Source organism: Lactuca sativa, chromosome 7, assembly GCF_002870075.4.
Source record: "Lactuca sativa cultivar Salinas chromosome 7, Lsat_Salinas_v11, whole genome shotgun sequence".
In the NCBI taxonomy this organism is placed as follows: Eukaryota; Viridiplantae; Streptophyta; class Magnoliopsida; order Asterales; family Asteraceae; genus Lactuca; species Lactuca sativa.
Genome location: NC_056629.2, coordinates 23,724,607 through 23,739,825, shown reverse-complemented (window position 1 = coordinate 23,739,825; position 15,219 = coordinate 23,724,607). Strand labels below are relative to the sequence as shown.

The 15,219-nt window shown below is 37.4% G+C and overlaps 1 protein-coding gene across 1 annotated transcript; it reads left to right on the top strand.

Moving 5' to 3' along the window:
• The first annotated feature begins 14,314 nt into the window (after positions 1-14,314).
• LOC111875957 (triosephosphate isomerase, cytosolic-like) lies at positions 14,315-15,219 on the top strand. The gene is made up of 4 exons (XM_052765634.1): positions 14,315-14,318; positions 14,537-14,660; positions 14,788-14,872; positions 15,004-15,219. Exons 1-4 carry the CDS (start codon positions 14,315-14,317, stop codon positions 15,202-15,204), a joined length of 414 nt encoding a protein of 137 aa, XP_052621594.1. The 3' UTR covers positions 15,205-15,219.

The following is a 15,219-nucleotide window of genomic DNA, read 5'->3' as shown; positions in this document are numbered from 1 at the left end:
CTAAGGTTTACCAAAGATTGGTTGCTCAAGGACAGTTGGAAGTATAGTGATAATTCTGGAAGGACCATATTGACATAATTTGGAAGGAGGCAACTCTTGTTCAGAAGTGATAGTCAAAATGGATTCTGGAAATGTTTCAAAGTTAGAATTTTCAATCTGTGTAAGATTAAGGAAACTTAATGCAAGAAGGATGTTTCCAAGGAGCTGATCTCCTTTGGAATACTCTGTAATGTTTGTGGTCAAGTCTTTATGACTTTGTGCATAATCATTACAAGAGGATCAATGCATATAAGTTTAGAATCTAACAGATTTCAGTAAATGGCATGAATTTGGAATTCTTGCATTTGCAGTAAGGATTTGGGAGTGTGAAAAGAGAATCATTGAAGTTATGTTCAATTGATCTAGTTCACAAAGTAAAGATCATAGACAAACATAGTATGCATACTTGGTGTGTGGCATGACTAGTGTTTAAGAAAACATAGTGTACATGCTTGGAGCATGGGACAACTATTGTTTTAAATTCAAGAATAAAGTTGATAGCTGAAACAGTATACAATGAATAATGTGTAATCATATGGTGATAAATAAAAGGTGTTTTATTTATGTTCAAAGGGTTGATACCATATTGGATTCAATTATTATTGTGTTTCATTTTGCATGTTTTGACTTCCCGAATAAACTGGGTTATTCTTCCGGAATGACTAAGTTATTCAAACCATCCACAGTTGGTCATATGTTGGAAGTAGATATGAATTAAGACTGTCATGATGGGTTGTAGAGGTCTAAGGTGTTGGACAAGGCTACAACAATCATGAGTGCTCATAAGTTCTGAGTATTGGATTCAACCCGCGCTCATTGGAATCACTTCATGGATTTTATCACGAGTGATCATGAGACGATAATATCTTATATTCTTCAAACCTAGAGATATGAGTTGTTACTATGAGTTGATAGTACATTGATTGCACGTAAATGCATACGGTAAATCGGTGTTATAAAACGTGCCTTTGTGTATGATTCAACAAGTAGTAGAACATGCCATATGAGTCGAAGTTTATCCGTTCCTTTTACCTTCGGGATAAAAGCGATATCTGTGGGCCCCTCGATGATTTGATGATGACAAATAGAAGTGCTCGGCCGGGCCAGGACTGATTTGATTTGTTCAATTAGTCAGTCGTCATAAATCGGAAATCGGGAAACAACAAATGGACAGAGAGAATGATTATAATCTATGTATCAGTCCATATGATATCTAGAATGGAGGAATATATGATCCCTTATCTAATGGACAAGTCACTGACAAAGGTCAGAGTTCATCTACAAGGTCAGAGTTTGACAGAAGCTTTTGAGAGCTACGATTGCCGGTTGGTGCCTGAAGTCATACGCAATAATAGTTTTAGACTTATCCAAGTGGGAGACTGTTGGATTAATGTCTAAGTCCATAACTATAATTGGTAAGACTTGACCCGACCTGGCATGGTCCATTTGGGTTGCATACCATCATGCACTTGGATAGACTATAATGAGAGAAATAAGACACTTATGGTTATTAATATATTATAAGTTCTAGTATATTAATAATAAGAATAATAAGATTATTTAATTAGTATTGATCAAGAATTAATCTAGGATTAATTAAGTGATCAAAAGAAGACTAATTAAATATATGGGTTGATTGTGTAAATCATCCATACTTGTATAGTGGGCTAATGCTCCATGGATAATCAAGTTGGGCTAAAACCCATAGGATGGTCCATGGATGCTCCATGGTGTATTTGTACCCATGGATTATGGAAATGAAAGGCCATGTCAATTAGGGTTTACATGGTGTAACCCTAACTATATAAGCTTCTGATTCTTGACCAAAATCGGCCACTAGAGTGTATAGTGAAAGGGCTAGCCGATTTCATGAGTTGTAGAATTCTCTCAAGCTATTCTAAGTGTTTTGGTGATTGTGATTCCACTTGAGGCTTCCACACTATTGGGGCTAAGCTCTTAAAGCTTGAAGACATCAAGCTACATCAAAAGGTATGTATTCTATCTTGTTACATTCATTGATTTGTATGCTAGATTAGGATAATACCTTGGAAGTTCTTATTTGCATGTATAATAGAGAAAACATAGATCCAAGGTATTTAGGGTTGCATGTACACTTAGGAGTGTTAGAATGCTCAAAACCCAACAACTTGTTCTACAGACCTAGTAAGAATGTGGTATTCGAGTAAGAGAGCTCATATGCAAAGAGGACAGTGGGAGTGTAATTGATCTTGAAGAAATTCAAGAGCCAAGCGATGAAGGAACCTCTAAAACTAGCACTCAACTCGAGGAAGAAATTCCTGTTGAACCTATTGATGAATTATTACCTCTGAGACGTTCCACTCGAGTTAGAATGACACCAGAGTTTTATGGTTTCCATATAACTACAGATGGTGATACATTTATCAGTGATAGTACACTGGTAAATTTGGACGAACCTTCTAACTACAAGTAAGCCATGGCGGGCCCTGAGTCTGCTAAATGAAAAGAGGCAATGGACAACAAGATCCAGTCCATGCATGACAATCAAGTTTGGAACTTGGTTGACAATGTACCAGGTCGCAAGACAGTTGGGTGCAAATGGATGTTAAAGAAGAAGACCGACATGGATGGAAAGGTGCACACCTTCAAGGCTCGACTGGTTGTGAAGGTCTTTACTCAAACCCTAGGGGTTGAGTATGATGAGACCTTCCCACCGGTAGCCACGATTAAATCTATTAGGGTTATGTTAGCCATAGTTGCATTTTGTGACTATGGAATTTGGCAGATGGATGTCAAAACCGCTTTCCTAAATGGAAAGTTGGCGGATGATGTTTACATGAATCAGCCAGAGGGGTTTGTAGATGCTAAATACCCCAATAGAGTGTGTAAGCTTGAGAAAACAATATATGGATTGAAACAAGATTCTTGCAGATGGAATCTTTGCTTTGATGAGAAATTCAAAGAGTTTGGTTTCTCTACAAGTGAAGATGAGTCTAATGTGTATGTCAAAGCTAGTGGGAGTATAGTCACGTTCTTGGTACTGTATGTTGATGACATACTACTTATAGGAAACGACATTCCAACCTTGCAGGAAGTTAAGTCCTGGCTTGGAAAGTGTTTTGGTATGAAGGATCTGGGATAGGGTGCTTATATTATAGGAATAAGGATTTTGAGAAATAGGAGTAGATAATTAATAGGACTTAGTCAAAGTACATTTTTGGATAAGATGCTAAAGCGTTTTAGCATGGAGAATTCAAATAAAGGGGAGTTACCTATCCAAAGTAATACCAAGTTGAGTAAGACTCAGAGTCCGAGTACCAATGTAGAGATAACATGGTTAGTCGATATCAGGGAAATCCAGGTAAAGCTCATTGGATAGTGGTTAAAAATATACTTAAGTATCTACGAAGAACTAAGGACTGGGTCCTTGTGCTTGGTGGCAGTGATGACTTAAGGGTTACTGGGTATAGTGACGCCAGCTTTCAGACAGATAGAGACGAGTTCGGTTCTCAGTCAGGTTGGGTGTTTACCCTTAATGGAGGAGTAGTAACTTGGAAAAGTTCCAAGCAGGAGACTGTAGCTGATTCTACTTGTAAATCAGAGTATATTGTCGCAAGCGATTAAGGAGCCGATGGAAATTTTCTACGATAACGAAGGAGCCGATGAAAATTTTATGCGATAACGAAGGACGGTTTCCTTAACCAAGGAACTAAGAGATCATGGTAGATCTAGGCATATCGCCAGAAAATATCACTTTGTCAGACATCATGTAGAACAAGGAAGCCTCATTGTTAAGAGGGTATCATCATAAGAGAATCCTAGAGATCCCATCACAAAGAGTCTGAGTAGGATTAAGCATATTCATCATACAAGGAGCATTGGTCTGAAGGATGATATTAGTTTTAGTGATTAGATAGTTATTTATAAACTTGTAACAAATAAATGTAATTGACATTTGATGATTAAATAATAAAGATTTATTTATGAGTATCGTTTACTATCTTTTGTCAATTATTTATCATTGTGTTTCTTTCGCATGTTTTACTTCCCGAATAATTGAATTATTCAAATATCTACAGTCGATCATACTTTGGAAGTAAGCAGTGAATTAAGGCTGTCATGAATAATTCAATGGTTTGTTGTATCATTCATGAATGACTTTTGAAATGGGGATTTAAGTATTGGTTTAACCCACACTCAGTGAATTACTTCATGGAATTTATCTAGAGTAATTCTGAGATGATAATAGCATATAATCCTTAAATCGAGATATATGAGTTGTTGTTTACGAGTTGGTTGTGCATTGATAATGCGTAAACACATCAGTAACTTGATGTTATAAAACATATTGTTGTGCATGATTTGATGAGTAAATAGTACAAGCATATGAATCAAAGTTTATCTGTTCCTTTTTCCCTAAGGGGGACATGCGATATCTTGGGCCCCTTGATGATTTGGTGTTGACTTATGTGCCAGACCCGGTCATAACTAAATTGATGTGTTTGATTGAGTTCTTTGTCATTACAAATCAGAAATCGGGAAAAAAAATTGTTGGACAATGAGAATGATATTATTCCATGTCATTTGTTCACATGATATCTTGCAGAATGGAGGATTATATGTGTTGGGATTTGAGCAATCTAACACTCCTAAGGTGTTCATGCAACCCTAAAACCTTGGATCTATGTTTTACTAAGAATACATGCAACTTTGTTTTTCCAAGGTTCATAACCTATCTACCATGGCATGGGGAACATTAAACGTAATGGCTAGAAGAATTACATACCTTTCAATTTGTGGGTTGATTCCTTGGAGTTTGAGAGCCTAGCACCAATAATGTGGATGCCTCAAATGGAAATCACAAATCACCACAAACTTGGAAAAACCTTATAAGAGTGTATGTAGCTTATAGAAATCGGCCACCACTTTTTACACACACAACTAGTGCAACTTCAATCATCACAAGCTCCTATATATATATAGTATGGAGGATTAGGGTTACATCCATGTAAACCCTAATACCCATGACTCTTTCTTTCCAAGGATCCATGGGTTAAAAGATCCATGGACTATCCATGGACTCCCATGCATGCCAAGCCCATTCCAAATGAGTATTAGCCCATACTTATATAAATACAAGAGCCCATATTTAATTAGTCACTTTTTTGATCACCAAATTAATTCTAAATTAATTTATGATCAATACTAATTAAATAATATGATTTCATATTAATATATTATAACTTATAATATATTAACAAATTATAAACATACAATTCTCAAAGGTTTAACCACAAATAGTTCGGGTGAAGTGCAACCCAAATGGACCATTCCGGGTCGAGTCAAGTATATACCAAATAAAGTTATGGACTTAGATACCTTATCCAACAGTCTCCCACTTGGATAAGTGTAATAACTATATTTTCCTATATTACTTCAGGAACCAATCAACAATCGTAGCTCTCAAAACTCTGTTGAACTATGAAGCACCATTTTAGATAAGTGATCATATAATCCTCTGTTCTAGATATCAGCTGGACAAATACATGGAACAATGTCTTACTTATTGTCCAGTAGTTTGTTTCTCGATTTTCTCGATTTATTTGACATAGAACTTAATTGAACACATCAACTTAGTTCTGACCGGGCCCGGTACATGGGTCAACACAAAATCATCGAGGGGCCCAGATATTGTTTCTAATCCAAGAAGAAACAGATAAAATTCAACTCATATGCTTGTTCTACTACTTATTGAATTATACACAAAGGCACGTTTTATAACATCGAGTTACGAATGCGTTTATGTACAATCAATGTATAACTAACTCATAGGCAATAAGTCATATCTCTAGGTTTGAAGACTTATATGATATTATCGTCTCATGATCAGTCGAGATAAATTCCATGAAGTGATGACAGTGAGCATGGGTTTATTCCAATACTCAGAACTTATGAGCACTGATGAATGTTGTAGCAACCATTGGTATGGCTAAACACTTTTAGTCATCTACAAGCCTTATTCATGACAGTCTTCATTCATACCTACTTTCGACGTATGGCTGACTGTGGAAGTTTGAATAAAGTAATTTATTCTGGAAGTCAAAACTTGCAAAGCTGAAACAATAGTAAATAATTGACAAAAGACAGTAACACCTTACTCATAAATAAATACACCTTTTATTCATCATCAAATGTCGATTACATTTTACAAGTTTCAAAATAACTATCTAATCTGTAAAACTAATATCATCTTTCAGCCCTATGCGTCCCGCATGCTGTAAGTGCCTAACCCTCGTCAGTCCCTTCGTAAGGGAATCTTCATGATTCTCTTATGATGATACCCTCTTTACCACAAGGAGTCCTTCTTCTATATTGTGTCTTATGAAGTGATATTTTCTGTCAATGTGTCTGGATCTGCCATGATCTCTCGGTTCCTTGGCTAAGGCAACCGCACTATTGCTGTCACAGAAAATCTCCATAGGCTCCTTAATAGCTGGTACAACTCTAAGGTCTCCGATGAAGTTCTTCAGCCATATCGCCTCCTCTGCCGCTTCACTTACTGCTATGTACTCTGATTCACAAGTCAAATCAGCTATCGTCTCCTGCTTGGAACTCTTCCAAGTGATTGCCCCTCCATTTAGGGTAAAGACCCAGCCAGACTGAGAGTGGAAGTTATCCCTATCAGTTTGGAAACTAGCATCACTATACCCTACTACTCTCAAGTCATTACTCCTACCAAGGGTAAGAATCCAATCCTTAGTCCTTCATAGGTACTTGAGAATATTCTTTACCGTAGTTCAATGAGCCTTGCCAGGGTTCCCCTGATATCTACTGACCATGCTCAAAGCAAAGGCCACATCAGGGCGGGTACAACTCATAGCATACATGATCGAGCCAACAGCAGAAGCATATGGAAGTCGACTCATCTCGGCTATCTCAGCCTCTGTACTTGGGCTCTGAGCGTTGCTCAGTTTGGCATTGCTTTGGATCGGTAACTCTCATTTCTTGGAATTTGGCATGTTGAACCTTTTCAACACCTTATCCAAGTAGGTACTCTGACTAAGTCCAATTAGTCTTTTACTCCTGTCTCTTAGTATCCTTATCCCTAGGATATAGGCAGCCTCTCCAAGGTCCTTCATAGCAAAACACTTCCCAAGCCAGGACTTCACCTCCTACAAAGTTGAGATGTCGTTTGCTATGAGTAGTATGTCATCCACATACAACACCAAGAAGCTAAATAAACTCCCACTAGCTCTGACATATAGACATGACTCATCTTCACTTCTCGAAAAGCTAAACTCTTTGACTTTCTCATCGAAACAAAGATTCCATCTACGAGGTGCTTGTTTCAATCCATACATGGCTTTCTCAAGATTACACACTCTATTCGGGTGCTTTGTACTGACAAAACCCTCTGGACGACTCATGTAAACATCCTCATCCAACTTCCCATTAAGGAAAGCGGTTTTGACATCTATTTGCCATATTTCATAGTCATGAAATGCAGCAATAGATAACATAACCCTAATAGACTTAATCTTTGCTACTGGTGAAAAGGTCTCATCATATCCAACTCTCAGATTTTGAGAAAAGCCTTTTGTAACCAGTCGGGCCTTATAAGTGTGTACATTACCATCCTTGTCGGTCTTCTTCTTGAAGATCCATTTGCACCCAACTGTCTTACGACCTGGTACATTGTCAACGAAGTTCCAAACTTGATTGTCATACATGGACTGTATCTCGCTGTCCATAGCCTCTTTCCATTTAGCAGCCTCAGGGCCTACCATGGCTTCCGTGTAGCTATTAGGTTCATCCATATTTACCAGTGTACTATCACTGATAAGTATATCACCTTCCATAGTAATATAGAAACCATATTAATGCTCAGGTGCAATCCTAACTCTCGTGGAATGCCTTAGAGGTACAGACTCGTCAGTCGGATCAAAAGGAGTTTCCTCCTCAGGTTGATCGCTAGGATTTGAGGTTCCTTCACCACTTGACTCTTGAAGTTCTTCAAGGTCAATTTGCCTCCCATTGTTTTCTTGGCTCATGAACTCTCTTTCACGAAAGACCCATATCCTTTCCATAAAGACCACATTCTCACTGGGTTTGTAGAAGAGGTAACCAAAGGATTTCTATGGGTAGCCGATGAAAATACACCTCTCACTTCAAGATTCGAGCTTATCGTGAGTCTTGCGTCTCATAAAATCCTCGCAACCCCAAATCTTGATGTGGTCCAAGTTGGGAACTTTCCCAGTCCACATCTCATGAAGTGTTTTGGCAACCTTCTTTGTAAGGACTAAATTAAGGATATGGGCGGCAGTCTCTAAGGCATACCCCCAAAAAGATATTGGTAGCGAAGCTACACTCATCATGGAGTGAACCATGTCCAACAAGGTCCGATTCTGCCTCTCAGCCATACCATTAAGTTGTGGTGTCCTAGGAGGTGTCAATTGTGAGACAATCCCACACTCCTTGAGATAGTCAATGAACTCTATGCTAAGATACTCACCACCTAGATCGGATCGAAGCATCTTAACGTTGCTGCCCAATTGATTTTCCAATTCATGTTTAAACTCTTTAAGCCTTTCAAAAGTTTCTGACTTATTCTTGATTAAGTAGATATAACCATATCTACTAAAATCATCAGTAAAAGTTAGGTAATAGTGATTAGCATCCCTTGTGGTGGTTTTGAAGGGTCCACATACATCAGTATGTATAAGGTCCAACAAACCCTCACCCCTTTTAGAAGAACAAGTGAAGGGCGATTTTGTCATTTTCCCAAGCAAACAAGATTCACAACTATCATCTGAATTTAGGTCAAATGACTCCAAGTCTCCATCCTTTTGGAGTTGGCCTATGCGTTTCTTGTTTACATGTCCAAGACGACAATGACACAATGATGCTTTATCCAATCTAGTAGAAGAATCAATACACAACACATTATTTCCTAGTTTATCTACAACTGACACAGTTTCATACACACCATCATAAGATAATGCTTTAAAATAAAGAATATTATTAAAGAAAACATTAATACTACCAACTTCATTATCAAAAGAAAAGGTAAACCCTTGTTTGTACAAACTATGAAAGGAAATAATATTCCTTGTCATTTCAGACGAGTAAACACATTTATTCAAATCTAACTTTAACCCACTACTTAGCAACAAAGTATAAAATCCAATCTTGGTAACAAGTGAATCCTTCCTATTCCCCATGATTTAGTTTATCTTCCCGTGCTCCACATCCTCACTTCTTCTTAGGCCCTACAAATCACAACATATGTGAATACCACAACCTGTATCAAGGACCCAAGAGTTAGAATATGGTGAGTTATTAGAGAATATAATGTAAATACCTCTGCATGGGATGGTTTTACTTTCCCATCCTTGATATCTTGCAAGTACTTTGGGCATTTTCGTTTCTAGTGCCCCTTATTCTGGAAATAGAAGCATTCAACATCCTTAGGGATGGCAAAAGGAGTAGCAGAACCACCTTTGGTTTCACTTGATGAGGAGCTATCAAGAGACTTTCCCTTGGTACCCTTCGAACGAGTCTTCCTCTCCTTCCATTTTCCTTGCCTGATAGCCAAAACAGGGGTAGCTGTAGGAGTAGGAGTAGTGACAACCGACTTACCTTTAAGACCACTTTCGACGGTCTTCAGAAGTCCTTGAAGCTTGCTGAGTGTGACTTCTTCCATGTTCATGTGGTATGTCATGCGGAATTGATCATAAAACGAAGGTAAGGAGTGCAAAATGATGTCAATTGCCAACTCCTCAGGGAAGTTCACATTCAATTTCTAAAAACGGTCCACATACCTTTGCATTTTCTGCATGTGGCCTGTGATGGGTTCACCATCCTTCATTTGGGTAGTTATCAAGGAGGAGATGATTTCATATCGCTCTTGATGAGCACTCTGATAGTAGTGGTCCATCAAATCCTGGTGCATCTCAAAGGATAGTAGTCCTCATAGGACTTTTGGAGCTCGACTGTCATAGTGGCCAACATGATGCATGCCACTTTGGTAGCATCTCTTTCATGTTCCTCATATGCAGCGATCTCCTCAGGAGTAGCAGTCGGCTCAAGATCCTTAAGCTCCTTGTTGAGGACATATTCCTTGTCCTCATAGCAAGTGACCATCATGATGTTCTGGATCCAATCCATAAAGTTGGAACCATCGAAGATGACTCCCACAAAGGTTCATGAGAGAGAAGGAGCCAATAGGGTTAGAACCCGAAGCATTGTTGGAAGACATCTGAAAAGAAGAAAAATAAGTTTAGATTAGATATATAGAGTCCTCAATAAGAAACCCAAATGTAATATTAAGGCTAGGACCCAACACAATATATTATAACTTGGAAGAGGGATGCCGTAATCTAAGCTATAACATATTTGAAGGTAGGTGAATGACGATTCACTAATTTCCACCATGAAAACGAAATGAATTATTAGGTTTAATTGGTTTGAAATTCCTAGATTCTTTTGAGATTCATTGAACTATTCAATGGCATGTTTCAATCTCGAGTGTGCCCTTCAAGTTTTGTGACTGGGATGCCGAGGATCACAAAACGAGGTGTGAATAACCATGGAAATTCACTTGGTACTCTTAATATTATCACCTAATCGATGTGCCGGTGAACCACACACGCTCTGCCGATATATGATAAACATTAAGTCACCCTTTGTTATTCTTACTAGTCCAAGTTAGTGTGACGGTTAACCACACACGCTCCACCAACGACTTGGTAAGGTACAAAGTGTAAATTTCATGGGTTAGCACCATTTCACATTTTCCTAAAGTAACTAAGATTGGGAATTTATAAAACATTTAGTTACTTTATAATAATCATTATACTTTTAATGAAAATTAAAGTCATTGTCCTACCCGTTCGGCTAACGACCGTCCACCGATCAAGGAAGCGGTGGGTGAGAGTGGACATCCATTAAGCTGCCATTTTATAGACAACAACCTTATACCCCCTTATAGACCGGCTTCGTGAATGAGTCCTACTAATGGCAAAACGACTTGATCTTATACATATATATAAATACTAACCATTAATCTTGTAATAGTATAAGGGTTGAATTTTAACTTTTAAACTCCTAAGGGTTGGAATTTAAAGTGTGTATGTCTATACAAATTCCAAAAATTGAGGGCAAGTTTTGAAACTCTTCAAAACTTTTCATTTCATAACTTATGAGTTAAGGGTTCATAAAAGTGAAGACTCTTCATTTTTATGTAACTTATGTGTTTAAATGTTCATTAAAAGAGGTGACCTTTGGAAATCCATAACTTGAGGACAAATTATGGATTCCATTAAAACACATAATTGATCATGAATTAATCATTAAACAATTTAGCAAGTAAATCCTATGATCTGACAATTACTCATAAGAACATGAATATCCATATCAAAATTTCAAGAACATATGCACACATATAAACATGGAATTTTGATATTATCCATTGTAAATGAAATAGAACAACCATTACACCATCTAAAACTGATTTTAAAACATCAAAACAATTTAGGGTAATGTTTCTAGTGCATTTCCAACAGCAAAAGTCAAAAAACTGCATTTTGTGTCTCCTACTCATCGAGTGCATGAACCTACTTGATGAGTAGGATGAATTTGTGCTTGGACTTGTCGAGTCCCCCCATGGGTGAGTCCACTGCCCAGACAACTCAATTTTGTGACTTTTCAATAGTTTACATCAAGTATTCAAGAAAACAATCCTAGTCTCTGATACCACTGTTGGGATTTGAGCAATCTACCACTCCTAAGGTGTTCATGCAACCCTAAAACCTTGGATCTATGTTTTACTAAGAATACATGCAACTTTGTTTTTTCAAGGTTCATAACCTATCTAGCATGGCATGGGGAACATTAAACATAATGGCTAGAAGAATTACATACCTTTCAATTTGTGAGTTGATTGGTTGGAGTTTGAGAGCCTAGAACCAATAATGTGGATGCCTCAAATGGAAATCACAAATCACCACAAACTTGGAAAAACCTTATAAGAATGTATGTAACTTATAGAAATCGGCCACCACTTTTTACGCACACAACTAATGCAATTCAAATCATCACAAGCTCCCACTACTAGAAAAACAGCCTTTAATGACGCGCAAACAATGACACGCAGTGATTTACGATACGCAAAAGCATGCGTCCAAAAATTAATGTCATCTCTTATAAAATTTGAAGGATAGAAGACATGCATTTGTGCGTGCCCTGAAATTAGTGTTAGAAAAGAAAAAAAAAGAAATACGGAGGACGCCTATTATAAAATGTGTGTCAAGTAAGTGTGTCGCTTTATATTTTTTTAATGAAACACGCGTTTTGAGCGGGAAATGAAATCCCCAAAAATTAAAACCCCGTCTTTGTGAAAAAATAACCCCCCCTCCCAATCAGCAAGAAAGAAGCCTAGGTCTTCGTCTTCCTTTCTCTCTCTCTAACCTAAAACTCATCTTCTTCGTTGTAGCCACCACCATGCCGCTCTATCTCCCTCCGTTTCTCACCCGCCTATTGGATCCCCAAAATTAAAACCCCCGCCTCTTCCAATTAGCAAGAAAAAGCCCTAGGCCTTCGTCTTCATAGCATAATTGCTCTTGATTTTATGATCAAATGCATCGAGACGACGATGATAACGATCTGCATAAAGAATCCAAATATGTGAAATAGAGGCAAGGGACGATTCTACTTCTTTTTTCAAGAACCCTATTCAACATATGCCGACTCTCACACACGCATAGACTTATCACTATCTTTATCTCTATCGTAGTTTTTTTTTTATGTGTGGCGGTGGTTCCTCTGTCCGATAATACCATATAAGAACCCTAATTCTATTTCTTAATGAGCTATATATCACATGTTGGTGAAGAGATCCAATGGCCTTTGGCGAGACACGAGGCTTGCGTTAAGTTAGACCAGTCTCATTATTTCTTCTCGTTACGCGCTCCGAAGGAGAAAGAACACGAAGCTATGATGTTAAATTACAGACTGACATTTGCTTCAAAAGGACAAGAGAAGTTGTTGAAAGAAATGGATGAGTTATTAGAGCATTGCAGTAGTTTCTCGGTGCAGAAAGAGGAGGAGAAGAGCGGCGCTTTGGATTTAACAATGGCGGAATGAATGAGTCCATCAGAATTGTAAATGGAAGCAAATAAGGAACAGATGGAGCATATTTGTAGAGATTATTGGACAACATTAGCCCCAAATGTGGAGGATTACAGTACAAAGGCTGCAAAATTAATTGTTGCGGGTTCAGGGCAACTTGTTAAAGGGATTCTCTGGTGTGGAGATGTTACAGTGTATAGATTGATCAAGGGTAATGAGATTTTGAAGCTAAAGATCGGACCTGCTAGCAACAAAGCAGCTAAAGAAGAAGAAAGGCGAAAGGAGGAAGAGTCACATATTAAGTTAGAAGAAGAGCAAGTGAGACTGTTTATACGTTATAGTTTATAAACTTTGTTATAAATGACCATTTTTCCTTATTTCAGGAAATCGACAAATTACAGGTACAATGTTTGCAAATTTACAATTTTACCCTTTTGTCTCATTATTCATCAATATCACATTAAAAATAACTACTATAGTATTTTACTTTTTTAGTCTGATTTTCATAACCTTTTTGATCCTTATTCCAAGTAAAATGACTCTCCATAAATAAGGACTAAAATTGCAAAATTCAAATATACTCAGGGACCAATATTTAACCAACTATCAATTTACACTGTTACTTATGTTGGGGGTAATCCTTTACCTACATTCTTTCCATCTCTAATTTTTAACCAACTATCAATTTACATTGTTATTGTTATGGTAAAGTTTAATAGATATCACCAAATCATAACATTTTTTTTTAAATTATAGGTCCACCACTTTCAGCCTCTCACGTGCGAAATCACACAAACTACTACCAGGTATCTCTCTCTCTGTCTCTCTCTCTCTCTCTCACACACACACATACACAAACGGTGAAATGATTGAATATTGGTGGTTTACTTTTTTTGTTTGATAAATGCAGGGTGGTGGTGGGAGTTACAGTGGAGGTGGTTACAGGGAAGACTTTGACAGGGAAGACAATAAAGTTGGAGGTGGAGAGCTCAAAGAACATTGATACTGTGAAGTCAAAGATTCAGGACATAGAGGGGATTCCACTGCATCAGCAAATGTCTTCTGCCTATTCTTTCCTCTAAATGGTGTACCACCATACAACATCTCATATAATAAAATACATGAAATAAAAAAAAGAATATAATAAAAAATTAGTTAAAGTATTGAAATGGGTAAAAGAAGGTAATTCAAATAAATGGTGTATATTTTAAAGAAAAATTTTAATTCATGAAAATTAATAAGCTTACCCACTGCCCACCAATCAATAGCACTGGAGTGGCCAGCTCCTGTTATGACTTCCTGAAATATCATCATAATTTCAAAGGGTAAAATAAAGAGACCATAAATAAGTGAAATTACGTAAATGCCCTTTGAGTACTTTTCATACCAGAGGTGGTGGTGAGCCCTCCTTTTGTGTTTCTTACCTCTGTTAAAAGTGAATTGAGGCCTGAAATCCAAGTTGCAGCTCAAAATTGTTGGGTTAAGAAGGGTGGTGCATTCACCGGTGAGGTTAGGTATGTTTCAAAGTGTCATTTATCAAATTACCATCTTTTTTTTTTTCTAAAACTTTTCAATTTCCTATGTCTGATTTCTTCTTCTTGGTTCTTACTAAATACTGAAGTTGGTTTTCTATATTTACAGTGCTGAGATGCTTGCCAATTTGGGTGTCCCTTGGGTCATCCTAGGTCACTCTGAAAGGAGAGCCCTATTGAATGAAACTAATGAGGTACCCTTTTCCTTGTGTAGATTTTACTCAGCCTATTCAAATCAATTCACACTTTTCCTTGTGAACATCTTAATCAGTGTTGTATGCAAGTTACTGAAAAAGTTTTTTTTTCTTTTTCTTGTTTCATTCAGTTTGTTGGAGACAAGGTTGCATACGCACTATCTCAAGGTTTGAAGGTTATTGCTTGTGTTGGGGAGACTCTTGAGCAACGAGAAGCTGGAACCACCATGGAAGTTGTTGCTGCACAAACCAAAGCAATTGCTGGTAATTATTTTAAAACTAAACTTACTTCTACTGTATGTCAAAAATCAAAAATCTTGTTTTATCTTTGATATAATAAGTAACTT